General features: G+C 42.4%; 2 protein-coding genes across 3 annotated transcripts in view; one reads left to right on the plus strand and one right to left on the minus strand.

The window, feature by feature from the left end:
• The window catches only part of RABEP1 (rabaptin, RAB GTPase binding effector protein 1), a 121,760-nt gene extending 110,299 nt beyond the window's left edge, over positions 1 to 11,461 (plus strand). The window contains exons 13-17 of the mRNA XM_032138383.2: positions 3,307 to 3,496; positions 4,362 to 4,417; positions 6,509 to 6,607; positions 7,535 to 7,651; positions 9,254 to 11,461. Of these exons, the coding sequence (XP_031994274.1) occupies positions 3,307 to 3,496; positions 4,362 to 4,417; positions 6,509 to 6,607; positions 7,535 to 7,651; positions 9,254 to 9,355 (564 nt within the window). The 3' untranslated portion in view covers positions 9,356 to 11,461. The remainder of the gene's footprint in view (positions 1 to 3,306; positions 3,497 to 4,361; positions 4,418 to 6,508; positions 6,608 to 7,534; positions 7,652 to 9,253) is intronic.
• The window catches only part of NUP88 (nucleoporin 88), a 42,093-nt gene continuing 33,656 nt past the window's right edge, over positions 5,838 to 14,274 (minus strand). The window contains exons 12-17 of one of the 2 annotated variants that reach the window (XM_058431714.1): positions 13,937 to 14,062; positions 13,763 to 13,828; positions 13,544 to 13,624; positions 13,143 to 13,269; positions 12,870 to 12,988; positions 5,838 to 6,175 (exon numbers count right to left, since the gene is read on the minus strand). In XM_058431714.1, the coding sequence (XP_058287697.1) occupies positions 6,127 to 6,175; positions 12,870 to 12,988; positions 13,143 to 13,269; positions 13,544 to 13,624; positions 13,763 to 13,828; positions 13,937 to 14,062 (568 nt within the window). In that variant the 3' untranslated portion in view covers positions 5,838 to 6,126. Of the gene's footprint in view, positions 6,176 to 12,182; positions 12,432 to 12,869; positions 12,989 to 13,142; positions 13,270 to 13,543; positions 13,625 to 13,762; positions 13,829 to 13,936; positions 14,063 to 14,274 lie in introns of those variants that run through there. The other variant, XM_032138386.2, reaches the window with a different exon arrangement.

The raw sequence follows: 14,274 nt of genomic DNA on the forward strand, positions 1-14,274 counted from the left end.
CTTAAGCAACTACTAATCTACTTTCTGCCTGTATAGATTTCCCTATTCTGGACTTTCCTATGAATAGAATCATACAATATGTGGTCTTTTGTGTCCATCCTCTTTCACGTAGCCTAATGTTTTCAAGATCTATAAATTATTTTTGTCGGCCCAGATTGAGAGTGTGCCAGAAATTAAATGTTTGAAGGGGTTACCATGCTGGCTGCTTATGACGTTTGTTTTTGTATCTAGTACTTGAAAGGTTATACCACACTCACCATCATGCTGTCCATAAAGATGACACTTTTGTTTCTTTTTGAGACAGATAATATATTATCTGTCACCCAGGCTGGAGTGCAATGGCATGATCTCTGCTCACTGCAACCTCCGCCTCATGGGTTTAAACGATTCTCCTGCCTCAGCCTCCCCAGTAGCTGGGATTACAAGCACCTGCCACCACGCCCCGCTAATTTTTTGCATTTATAGTATAGATGGGGTTTCACCATGTTTGCCAGGCTGGTCTTGAGCTCCTGACCTCAAGTGAGCCACCACGCCTGGCCAAAGATGACACTTTTGGTCACTTACATTCTTCTGTGGTTGGGTAAACCTGGGCTACAAAACCGGTTTCCCAGAGACATTCATAATTGTCTCCTTAACTTTATCCAAGCTTTATTTTTAATTTTTATTTTTTGAGACACAGTTTCATTCTGTCCCCTAGGCTGGAGTGCAGTGGTGTGATCTTGGCTCACTGCAGCCTCCACCTCCTGGGTTTAAGTGATTCTCCTGCCTCACCCTCCTGAGTAGCTGGGATTACAGGCATGCGCCAGCACGCTGGGCTAATTTGTTTCTGTATTTTTATTTTTTTATTATCTTTTATTTTTATTTTTTGAGATGGAGTCTTGCCCTGTCACCCAGGCTGGAGTACAGTGGTGCAACCTAGGCTTACTGCAACCTCTGCCTCCCGGGTTCAAGTGATTCTCCTGCCTCAGCCTCCCGAGTACTGGGACAACAGGCGCGTGCCACTGTGCCTGGCTAATTTTTAAAAATATTTTTTAGTAGAGATGGGGTTTCACCATTTTAGCTAGGCTGGTCTCGAACTCCTGACCTCGTGATCCGCCCGCCTTGGCCTCCCAAAGTGCTGGGATTACAGGCATGAGCCACCGCACCTGGCCTTTTTTTGTATTTTTAGTAGAGATGGGGTTTCGCCATGTTGGGCAGGCTGGTCTCGAACTCCTGATCTCAAGTGATTAGCCTGCTTTGGCCTCCCAAAGTGCTGGGATTGTAGGCGTGAGACACCGTGCCTGTCCTATCCAACCTTTATACCTGTTTCTTTTTTTTTTTTTTCTCCTTTTAAAGGAAATCTTAGTAAGTAGAAGTTTCCCCTAATTATACCCTACAGATTCAATCTCTACAATTTGGACCTCATTCTTTTTTCCTATATACGTATTAACATGACTGTTATTTTTTATTTCATCATTTGCAAAAAACCAGTTGCCTATCTTGCGATTAGCTCCTTGCTGTCCCCCAGCTTTCCCCAACTTCTTGTCGTCTCAGCTCATGTTACAGGCACTCTTGGGAGAGCCTTCTTTCCTTTCTGAATTGGTGACTGCTGTCATCAAAAGAAGGTATTGGGGGCAGGGTATGGTGGCTCAGGCCTGCAATCCTAGCACTTTGGGAGGCCAAGGCAGGAGGATCGCTTGAGGTCAGGAGTTCAACACCAGCCTGGACAACATGGCAAAACCCTGATGCTACTGAAACAAACAAACAAAATTAGCCAAGGATGGTGGCACACACTTGTAGTAGTCCCAGCTACAACTACTTGGGAGGCTGAGGTGGGAGGGGTCGCCTGAGCCCAGGAGGTCAAAGCTGCAGTGAGCTGAGATGGTGCCACTGCCCTCCAGCCTGGGAGACAGAGTGAGACCCTGTCTCAATTAAAAAAAAAAAAAAAGGTATTGGGAACCTGTTGACTTTTGCTATCAGCTTAAAATCACTGTTCTACCACCTTCCACCTCTGTTAGATTTTTCTCTTTTGTCAGGAAAGAATCCTGTCTTCCGTGTTTTAGAGACTTTTTATTCCTAGATTTTATTTCATTTATTTATGTATTTATTTTGAGACAGAGTGTTGCTCTGTCACCCAGGCTGGAGCGCAGTGGTGTAATCTCAGCTTATTGCAACCTCCGCCTTCTGGGATCAAGCGATTCTCCTGCCTCTGCCTCCTGAGTAGCTGGGACTACAGGTGTGTGCCACCATGTCTGGCTACCATGTTGGCCAGGCTGGTCTCGAATTCTTGACCTCAAGGAATCCGCCTTCCTCGGCTTCCCAAAAGTGCTGGGATTACAGGCCTGAGCCACTGCGCCCGGCTAGTCCTAGATCTTAAAATGTTCCAAGAATCCAGGCCGGGCACAGTGGCACTTGCCTGTAATCCCAGCACATTGGGAGGTTGAAGTGGAGTTCTGCTTGAGCCCAGGAGTTTGAGTCTGTGGTGAGATATGATTATGCCATTGCACTCCATACTCCAGTCTGGGTGACAGAGGAAGATCCTGTCTCAAGAAAAAGAAAAAAGTTCCAAGAATCCTTGAAGAATGTAGTCAATGTGTTGTAAGCCTTGATTCTTGGACCTGCTTCAGTAATAAATCTTATGAAATTTTAAAAACTGTTGTTTTATATATATTGTTATCTGAGAATCCCGTTTTTACTTTAGAGTTGCTTTAGGATATAATTGGAAGGATTTCTAAAAGAAGACAGAACTAAAATTTAGGAAGAAAAATAAATTCTATACTGAATTTATTACAGAAAAACAGCTTACCACCTTAGAAAGCCACCTTTGCCATTATTTACCTCTGGCCTAAGGTAGTACTTTGCCTGTGGTAGATGTTCAGTAAATGTTTGAATGAGTAAGTGACTAAGTAAATAAATGTTATCCTCTTAGTTCACACTTGCTACTCAGTGTGAACTTGGCTACCAAGTTTTGTCTTCATTTCCTAACTCCTCTCAAATTTCTGTAAGTTAATAGTAGAGGATTCTAAGGTATTATTTCTATTGAATGGCATATTGTAAGTCACTTAATCTTTTTATTTTTCTGCTTATGAAAGTTTTGAGGGAAGAGTATGTGGCTCATAAGATACGACTTGGCCAGAAATGTCTTTTCTATAACATACTGAATGTTAACCTGACATGGCACCTGCCCTGAAGCTCTAAGTGGTTTAATGGTCAAAGTCTTAATTTTTGAACCATTAAAACAACATCTGAGATTCTGGTTATAGAAAATCTTTAGCTTCTTTATTTCCTTTCACTCTCACCCAATAATCATTTGTTTCTTGAATCCAGGCACTGCGGGAGTTGGTATTAAAGTACCGTGAGGACATCATAAATGTGCGGACAGCAGCAGACCACGTAGAAGAAAAGCTGAAGGCTGAGATACTTTTCCTAAAAGAGCAGATCCAAGCAGAACAGTGTTTAAAAGAAAATCTTGAAGAAACTCTGCAACTAGAAATAGAAAACTGCAAGGAGGAAATAGGTGAACATAAAAGTGATGTAGTTTAGAATTAGAGTCACTAAATAAAACTTTAGTAAAAGAAGTAATACATGGCCGTGGAGTCTGGAACACAGAAAAGCATAGGAAAGAATTTAGTAAGGACTCAGTCCATTTTTTGTAGATATTCTGATATATTCAGATTCTGAATATATATTCTGATATATTCAAATAATCAGAAATTCTGGTTATTTTAAAAACTTGGTTTTTTTTTTTTTTTTGAGACAGAGTTTCACTCTTGTTGCCCAGGCTGGAGTACAGTGGCGCAATCTTGGCTCACTGCAACCTCCGCCTCCCAGGTTCAAGCAATTCTGCTGCCTCAGCATCCCGAGTAGCTGGGATTACAGGCATGCGCCACCACACCTGGCTAATTTTGTATTTTTAGTAGAGACAGGTTTCTCCATGTTGGTCAAGCTGGTCTCGAACTCCTGACCTCAAGTGATCCGCCTGCCTCGGCCTCGCAAAGTGCTGGGATTATAGTTGTGAGCCACCGCGCCCGGCCGAAAACTCTTTTTAGGAGTTCTGTGGCCTCTTTGGCAATTATTCATAGATAGGATTCTCAGTACTTGAACCCAGACCCAGGGGAATGTGATTCGATGGGTGGCATTTCCCTACAGAGATGGGATACATGATCTAGAAGTAGTTTATGACACAGTGTCCATTTGCATGGATCCTGCTTTTCCCTGAGCCTAAATATGCTGATTGCTTGGTAGTAATTTTGAGATAGCCCCCTGGAACCCATGTTCGGCATATATTTGAATCCTTTGGGGGTGTTCTAAAATTTTAAAGAAAAAAATTTTCATGCAAAATAATAGAGGAATGCTAATACATCTCATTTTTTTCCTTCTAGCTTCCATTTCTAGCCTAAAAGCTGAATTAGAAAGAATAAAAGTAGAAAAAGGACAGGTAAGTCGTGAGTTTCACATTAATTCTATCAGCAACCAGTGGTTATTTATTGACTCCTACTATGCTGCACCCAACGAATAAAAAATAGTTAAGGCATGGGTCCTGCCTTAAGGAACTTCTTTCTTGTGGGAAGAAAACCATGGGGTAAGGGTGTGCCAGTGATTTACTGAGAGTGCCCTGTGTGTCAGGCTACGTTAAACTGGAGGTAAGGCTAAGATGTGACTGTGGCCTGGAGTTTCCAGTGTAGTGAGAAGATAGGCAAGGCATGGTCATAACATGTTACATGCTTAGAGGTACAGTAGAAATATGTATAAACGTTAGAAACAAGAGATGATGTTTTCTAGCTGGCTTAGTCCTCTTAGACATAATTTCTTTTCATGGTAACCCCATTCAACTTCCTGACCTCATTGTTCCTTGATTTAGAGATTTTCACCTCCACCCTGCTCTCCCTTCCCACACACTGGGCTGCAATTTGCCAACTGTGACATCTCACTGCAGCCTGAAGTTCCTTCACCACAATCTGCCATCCTTCCAGCTCTTCATCCTGCGGGCCTGTCCATCGAAGTACCTCATTCAGACCTCCAGTTCTCTGAACTTCCCCTTTCATCCTGGTTTCAGCAGCTTCATGGCTTGCTTTCTTTCCCCTAGGTCGCATCTTACTGGCCTGCCTCTTCCCCTCATCTCCCACCACACCTGTCCCTATGGTCTTTGACTCCTTGTCGTGCTGTCCCCAGCTGCTGATGCCACGAGACTTGGTGACACTGCATGCTCAAGCTGCCAGATGGGCCTCCAGTGCTCCTCATGCAGCCTCTCATGTGTCCTAAGTTGCATCTCTTCCATTCCTCACAGTCGCAGTTTCAGAGTCACCTCACCTCAGCCACCTCACTCTCAGCAGATGCTGGCCTCACTCCTCAGGCATCAGGCAGAGCCATCTTCAGCTACTGGGCTCCTCAATTCCAGGTTTTCCTTTTATTCCCAGCCTTCTCTTTTTCTTCAGAGAAAATGATGACCTGCTTCTGACCACAGTGTCATTGCATAGGTGCTTTGACCGAGTATCTCCAGACTTTTCCAGATGTCCCTGTGCAGTGCTGGGCCTTGAACTTCTGCCTCTTGACTGATCTTTTCCATCATGCACGAACAGGCTCAGGTGTCTCCGATTCAGAAGGAAAAAGTCTGTCTTTGGATTGCACTCCTCTCCCGAGCTACCAGTCTTTCTTCTTCCCTCTGTTGCCACAGTCTTGAGCATCTCCACTGCCTGACTTCCCAGGCATCCCCTCCACCCGCTGCAGTCTGCCTCCTGCCTCCACTTTGCTACTGAGATTGCACCAGCAGAAATTATCAGCGGTCGAAATACATCTCATCCTTTCCATTCCAGCTGCCACTCTTTGAGTTCAGACTTCACTCTCACCTGGCTTATTGTAACAGCCTAACTTCCCTGCCTCCAAAATTTGTCCCTAAATCATCTCCATATTGAAATCAAAGTGATATTTAAACATTAGAAACTTGTTCGCGTCCAGTCTAGTGGAAAGCCCTCCAGTAGTTCCCTTTATTTACAGAATCAAGTCCACATCCTTAAGCCAGCCAGAGCTCTCCTGCCTCACACCACCTCTCCGCCTCAGCGCCTGTGGCTCCCAACGTGCTGTGCTGTAGGCCAGCCGAACATGCCACCGTTGCTGCATGCGTTTTTAATGCATGCCATCCATTCCCTCTTATTGGAGTATCTCTCCATCTTCTCCCCTTGTCACCGTTGTCTTTGCCCTGTAAAAATGTAGGAGTCAAATGTCATCTCCTCTAGGAAGTCCTTTGTAACTTTTCTGGCAGAATTAAATGCTTCTTCCTTCACATGTCTGTTTACCCTGATTTCTCCATTTTGAGGCCTCAGAATATATATAGTAGGCACCTAATAATGGTTAATGAAAGAATAGTTCAGGAAGAATACAGAGGGGATCCACAGAGCTGAAAGGGTGAGGGGAGTATTCCCAGTGTAGCCCAAGTGTCTTGGTGTAATTCTCCAGGCTCTAGGCTCTTTTAGGCAGTGCACTGGGGCCCTGAGGGAGTTTATGTGAGTTTCAGCTTTTTCCTTTTTCACAGTTGGAGTCCACATTAAGAGAGAAGTTGCAACAGCTTGAGAGTCTTCAGGAAATAAAGATCAGTTTGGAAGAGCAGTTAAAGAAAGAGACTGCTGCCAAGGTAGTATTTTCATTAGTCATTTAATTTTAAAAATTAGGGCTAAGAATGTAGGATCACATCTTGCTTGTTAAATATATTGGTGCTTTGAAGTGTCACCTTTTAAAAAGTTGGCAAAACTGACAGCTTGTGAAAAGAAAAAACTTAAACGAATTGCTCTATTCCAGCTCGGTTAAATCTTTTCTGCCAGGTCTGGAGGCCTGTGTCATAGGCTAGCTTCAGATAGTAGGCAATCAGGGCCATTGACCAAGCCTGGGCACTGCCTAGTTAGAAGCACTGCTTTGAAAATGTCATTCCATTTGACTGATGTATCAAATCCTAAGAGAGATTGCATCAAACCAGGTTTGCTGCCTAAATTTTGATGAGTTCCGTTAGAATAAACGTGCATGTTGTGGGGGTAGTTTCCTAGAAATGGTCTTAGTGAGCTGAGTGGTCAGACCTTAAAGTGCAGACAGTGTTGCTGAACTGCTTATTTTTGGAAAGGCTCCCACACATCCTGCTGGTTTTCTGTAAGAGACTGGGGATAGCTGGGGCTGCCTGGGGCGTATTCACTAAGTTTCCTGGTGGATGCTTGACTGTGGAGGTTGTCAGAGGAAGTCCTGTATGCATCCCTGTTGCTGTGACAGACACTGATCTTAGCAGCTGTTTTGATGATGATCGTCACTGTCACCAGCTGCTGGGGGTGGGGGAAGGCAGGACTTTAATCCATTTCTTCCTCTGGCTTTTCATACCCAGTTCATCTTAGGACCTAGAGCAAGTAGTCTAGATGGCTTGCACGCTTGCCCTATAGATAAAGATTGGTCGTGTATAGGAGTGCGATGGATATCCACCCACCTTTCTGCCCTAGTAGTAGGTAACTACAAGTTACTGGATTTCCTAAGTAATTCGGCCCTTTGGCATTAATCTTCATTCAAAACTTGTATTTTTTAGGCTACCGTTGAACAACTAATGTTTGAAGAGAAGAACAAAGCTCAGAGATTACAGACAGAATTAGATGTCAGTGAGCAAGTCCAGAGAGATTTTGTAAAGCTTTCACAGACCCTTCAGGTGAGGCATTTGGGGAACCACATACGAGCATGAAGGCAGTTTTGGGGGACAGAACCTTGCCGATCCCTGACTTGACCACTGGCAGTAGCTAGAGGTTTAGAGACTGGCTGCTCCTACCTCCACCCCAGATGTCTGCCTAATCATTCAAGCCAGAAACCTGGTATGTTCTTCACACTTGGCCCATTTTTCTTTTTCTCTATACCTTGCCAATTTTGCCTCCTTATGAGTAAAGTACCAACTCCTTAGCATACCATGTAAGACTCTTCCCAACTAGGCCTACCCCTGTATTTTGCTCATCTCTCTGCCTTGTTTTACATTCGCATGTTTAACTGCTTGGGGTTCCTCGCCCACAGCTTGGTGTTCTGTCTGGTAAGTATCCTCATCTCATCCCTTCCTGACTCCTTTCTTCCAAGGCTCAGCATAGGTTTGTCCCCTCCATGGAGCCCTTCTAGGTCCCTGAGCTGGACTAAAGTGCCCCTTCCCTCTGCTATGCTCCCTTGGGCACTCTATGAATGCCTGTAATGACATAATGACATTTAGAATATTGTGCTAAAACTCTCTAAATTTTTTTCCCAATGGAATTTCAGATTTTTTTTTTTGGAGACGGAGTCATACTCTGTTGCCCAGGCTAGAGTGCAGTGGTGTGATCTCAGCTCACTGCAGCCTCTGCCTCCTGGGTTCCAGCGATTCTCCTGCCTCATCCTCCTGGGTAGCTGGGATTACAGGCACACACCACCACGCCCAGCTAATTTTTGTATTTTTAGTAGAGACAGGGTTTCACCATGTTGGTCAGGCTGGTCTCAAACTCCTGACCTCAGGTGATCCACCTGCCTCAGCCTCCCAAAGTGCTGGGATTACAGGCATGAGCCACTGTACCCAGCCTGGAACTGTGGATTCTTCAGGATTGGGAGTCAGGTCTCATTTGTCTCCATAATCCCAACACATTACACTTTAAAATCCTAGTCTGGGTCAGGCATGGTGGCTCATGCCTGTAATCCCAGCAGTATAGGAGGCTGATGCGAGTGGATCACCTGAGGTCAGGAGTTTGAGACCAGATTGACCAATATGGTGAAACCCTGTCTCTACTAAAAATACAAAAATTAGCCGGGCGTGTTGGCGTGTGCCTATAATCCCAGCTATTTGGGAGGCTGAGACAGGAGAATTGCTTGAACCCGGGAAGTCGAGGTTGCAGTGAGCCGAGATCGTGCCACTGCACTCCAGCCTGGGTGACAGAACAAGACTCCGTCGGGAGGAAAAGAAAAAGCCGGGTGTGATGGCAGGCACCTGTAATCCCAGCTACTCAGGAGGCTGAGACACGAGAATCACTTGAACCCAGGAGGTGGAGATTGCAGTGAGCCGAGATCACACCATTGCACTCTGGCCTGGGTGCTGAGCAAAACTGTCTAAAAAAAAAAAAAAAAAATCCCAGTCTGTTACACAGTAGCTTTGGGGAATTATTTTTTAAATTTTTAATTGTTCTTGCTGTCTCCCTTTGAAGTGACGACTCTGGTGAGTTAATCTGCTACATCTCAGCTAAACCAGTCAAAGTTCAGAAAATCTAGGCAGGAGCCACCTATAGTTGTCTCACCATTGTTTCTCCAGGTGCAGTTAGAGCGGATCAGGCAAGCTGACTCCTTGGAGAGAATCCGGGCAATTCTGAATGATACTAAACTGACAGACATTAACCAGCTTCCTGAGACATGACACCCTGATGGCAGGATTCTAGCCTGCACTTTGGGTTTTTAACTCATCTTTAGAGCAACATTAATTATTATTTAACTCTTAACTGAAGAAAGAGAAGTCACAACAAAAGGAAGACTGGAGAAATGCTTACTTCTAGAGGGAGAAGACTGTGCGGCACAGGAAACAGCAAACAGCGGGGTGATCTGCAGCCCAGAGACCTTCAAATGCGAACACTAATAACTCCAGGCTTGATTCCAACAGGCGTGGGATCGGATTTGGTGATGGAAAAAGTGCTGTTTCCTTGCCTGCTTTCTCCAACATAGATTTTCGGAACACATTTCCCTACCCTAAAGCGACATCCCAGTAGTGTTTGGAATTTTCTGTTCATAGATATTGGAAGAGAGAATTTGCTTTATCTGTTGTCTAGAGCTCATCAGTAACAGTATTCAGTTAGCGGACAGAAGTGTAGTGTGCTGTATGAATATTTTATATTAAAATATGAAGGTTTGAGAGCAGGCCATTGGCTACTGACTATATTTCCCTTGCTCAGTACATTTTTGTTTTCCTTTTACCATTTTATCTTGCTTTGGAGGACCTTAAATGCTACTGAAACTTACCTGAGAACCATAGGACTGTGGCAAAGAAAACCAATTCAGGAAGTGAATTAATGATGAGGATCTGAAAACTTGGCTGGGGCTATATATACTGGAAGTTGAAGGTTAAGGGAAAAGCACAAGAAACTTTGGAAGCACTTTTTCTGCATACTTAGATGATCTTCATGGGCCCACAGGTACCAGGATAAAGCCGAACTGGTACCATCTACTCTTCTGAAGTGTTGTTTTAGTCTAGTTATTGCATCAGTGAAAAACATTAGTATACATTTATAAATCGGCTAATTTTTCAACTTGGATCATTAGGCTTATGTACTACTTGCTTCAAATGTGTCAAATATAAAATTGGTAACTAGGTTAACAGATACTTTGTATTTTTCTTTTAAATTCAGACCTGGAATGTAAGTGACAATGCTTATGGAAAGCCAGTTAGAATATTGATCAGTTTGGAAATCTGCCTTGTCATTTTACAAGCATTAGATTCCTTTTCTGTGTGAAGAAAGCCTCAAAGAAACAGGTCTTTGCCATAACTTTATGAAGTGCTACAGAAAGCACAAAGAATTGATTCATGTTCACCAATATCTGCTGAGAGTACTGTCCCAGGAATATCCAGTGGATGGATTCATCATCCAGGAGGTTCAAAAGTAAGATGGTTTTCAAATCATTTTTGAGATTGGTTGCATAACAGCAGGGTACCTGAAAGAGCCTTCTGGGAGTTAGTGAACTAGGTAGATTGTTTTGTTCACATAACGCCACCATCAACTTAGTTTAAAGTGAATTGTCTTTGTTATAAATGAGGTCACTATGGACTTACCCTAAAGATCTTTACTTCTGTCTTCCATAGGACAAATGATAAGTACTACATACCTCATCTCTTGGGTTATTATTGTAGTCTTGCATTCATGATTATGAATTTAAAAATACATACTAATTATGGAAATAGTACTAAAGGCTTGCCGCGCATGAAACATTATTTTAATTGGTTTAAAGTCCCTTTATAAAGAGTGCTACATGGTTTAGATAAAGGAAACATAACTATTGAGTTACAGGGGATTTTATTAATTATAAAATGCAATCAATTTAAATTATGTAGGTTTAAGACTAGACCCTTGGATAAGCCCCAAGCGAATTTGTCTTCAGATTATTAAAATTAGTGCTGTAAATCAGGGTGGGCAATTCACAGCCTTTCTGAACTGACTCAGCTAGAGCTTGCAGTGAAGTGTTCTGCTGAGACTGAGCACCTTACAGATATTTTTCTCCAGAAGATGGTGCTGGGTAATAAAATCATCACAATTAGGGAATGGTTAGTGGTCTCTACTGTGGCAAATGCAAACTGTTGGAATTCACTTTCTTGTAGAAAAACCCAAACTGAGACTCTAAGTTTTGTTTAGCAATGTGTTTCTGGTATGAAACAAACTACTGTGTCACTGTCCAGGTAGGAAACAATTCTTTCAACTGGGTTTTCAGCATAAATGGGAACTGATTTAGAAGGCAGGATTTAGCCTTTCTAGGCAAATTCTTTCTAGGCAAAAGAAAAGTTCTTGGGTTTCACGAGTGTTCCTGTGCTTATATTCAGTCTGTGCCTACATCTTATGCATGTCTAACCTGATTTACCTCTTACCTGTAACCTACCTGATCATGTGGCTTTTAATTGGCAGTCACTCAGCCATTTCTAAGCAGGTATAGTACTACCTTTCAGAACTCACATTGGCAAGTGTAAAAAGATGACTTAAGGTGAACTGAGGACAAAATCACATTCTGCATACTAACCTATTTCTTTTTACCTCCCTTTAAGGTGCTAAATTTGCACCTCATGTCCACTCAGTAAGTATTGGGACGTAGAGCACAGCCTCACTCAGCTCTGAAAGGTAATACAGCCTGCGAGGAAGTGAGCCAGCAGTGGCCTTTGCAATTGTGGATCTTGAGCTCTGCTCTCAGCAGATTTCAGGTGTAACCATTTGTTAACTGTACTGAAGGTGTGTCCTTAAGAAGAAAGTGTTCAAATTAAAAAAGCTGCTGCCAAGTACACTGTGTGGTCTTCTCCTTTGAATCCTAGGGTTCTATCCCTCTTCACAGTCATGTTTCTGGTGCTGCTACTTTAAAACACAGCTCACAAGAATAACTTGCTCAAATATGGAGAAAACTCAATAGGGTTCAGGGAGGTTCTGGCAGTGTGCAGTGTGAAATAATCCTGAGTCCTTGCTGAACACAACTGTAGGCTTGAGTTATAAAGCACATTCCAAATTTTAAATAAAAGCATTTATTCAATAATTATAAAACAAAAATATTTAAAAAGATGAACAACCACACCAAAGGTCATCCAAAATGCCTTTTTATAAATTAGATAATGCTACCTGTTTTACAATATGGGTTTAAGCCTTCAATGGTGTTCAGTTCAGGTGTGAGTCAGCTCCTGGTGGTGTCAGAAGTTTACATGATTGCGGATATCATTGATTTGCTTCACCATTTCCCTTATGTGTTCACCCCTGTAAAATTGTAAAGTCACTCACTTTTCCAATTATAATAAACCATTTATATGGATTCTTAAGAATTTAAACTGGTAATGTTGAAATATCTAAGAACTGCTTTGCTAAAATTAACAGCTGAAGGTTTCAGGTGGATAACAATAGTGTTCACTATTCATTTAAGGTGGCAAACAGTGCAAGTACTGGAAATATTTTTGAACATAATTATTGTAAAATACCTTTGGCCACACAACAAAATCACGTTACTAGAAGGTCATCACTTTCAATCCTCCCACCATAGTCATTTCTTAAGTCCCTATGTATCATGTGGCTCTCGTCCCAGTAATTACTTGACATGCAAATACCAAGATTCAGGTTTCTATTAAGACAGGTTGATTCTGGCATACTCTAAAGGAAAAACTATTTCACAATAATAGTTGATTGGAAGTATTTACTTACTCCTCCTTCAGGATGGACTGAATGCACTTTCGCTGGTAGGCACTGAGAGTAATGGTGGGTTTTTGAAGACTCAACACCTTCTCCATCTTTTGCTGTTGATAGTCCTTTTTCATAGTAACCTTAAGTATCAAAATAGATATTTTGGCAGTGGTTTGCCACACATTTTCACAGTATCTATTTGAATCTGTTCTTTTTACATTTTTGTAAAATTTTCTGTAGAATAAGTGCTTTAAGAAAAATTACCAAATTTAGCTAGTTTAGATCTATTCCTACCTGTTTGATGGCATTGCCCAAATGTCGAAGTTGATCAGGTATCAGCTGTAATTCTTTCTTCATGTCTCGCTCACTATCAGAGAGAACTGGGAGCTCAGAGTGAAAACTGTGAAGTACTTTTTTCATCCTTTAGAAAAGGCAAGGAAACATCTCAATTTAAGGTCTCTGCTAATTAGGAGAAACATAATCACAAGCTCATAATTCATGAATCTGGTGTTTCTGAAGTAGGCCCCATAGGAAGGGTTAGGATAGAGCCTCATGTTTTCCCCAACATATACTTCAGAGAGGCAGGGGGATCAGTTCAATTCCGTAGGTATGTAAGCACCTGCCAATGCCCATTTTCTTAAATACCATTGTTAGTACCTGAGTAGGTAACTAAATGTTATATACAGCCCACTGACCTGTTCATGATATCCTCTTGTTTTTCTTTAGCTTCCTCATATTTGTCAGCTAAACGCTCAGCCATTTCCCGCAGACTTTTCCTAATGATGCAAGAAACAAGAGACTCTTGAGGTCCACACCTTGATGCTGAAACCAACTAATGTGGCTCAGCATCTTAGGGTGAGAATATGGTTTCAGTCTTACTGACCTATTGTATTCGTCTTATTTTTGACACTTACTTCTCTTCTCGACAATAATTGAGATCTTCTAGTTGTTTCTTTTTCTGGTCACATAATAATTTGACCCTTGAAGAACAAAAAGAAATAGAGTTTACTCAGAAGCCAGGTTTAGGCTACCATACAGCATCAGCCACCAGCCAGGGATCGATGGTTTGTGAACACAGGACATCATACCTCCGCTGAATCTCCTCCTTTGCCAAGTCCTGTTTGAGAATGTACTGCTCTCTGAACACCTGGGTGGCTCTGCTGAGGAGCTGAAGGCATTCTTCAGGAGGAGGGGCTATGTCCTTTTCAGAAGCTCTTAAAAACAAAGTTTCTACCTTTATTTTCCTTAGCTGAGTAAAACAACTGAAAATAGACTCAAGTCACAGGTGCTTTTTAAACTTTTTATATTTTTAATTTATTTATTTGAGATGGAGTCTTGCTCTGTCACCCAGGCTAGAGTGCAATGGTGCTATCTCGGCTCACTGCAACCTCCATCTCCCAGGTTCAAGCAATTCTCCTGCCTCAGT

The sequence above is a fragment of the Hylobates moloch genome, unplaced genomic scaffold (genome assembly GCF_009828535.3).
Source record: "Hylobates moloch isolate HMO894 unplaced genomic scaffold, HMol_V3 SCAFFOLD_19, whole genome shotgun sequence".
Lineage (NCBI taxonomy): Eukaryota > Metazoa > Chordata > Mammalia > Primates > Hylobatidae > Hylobates > Hylobates moloch.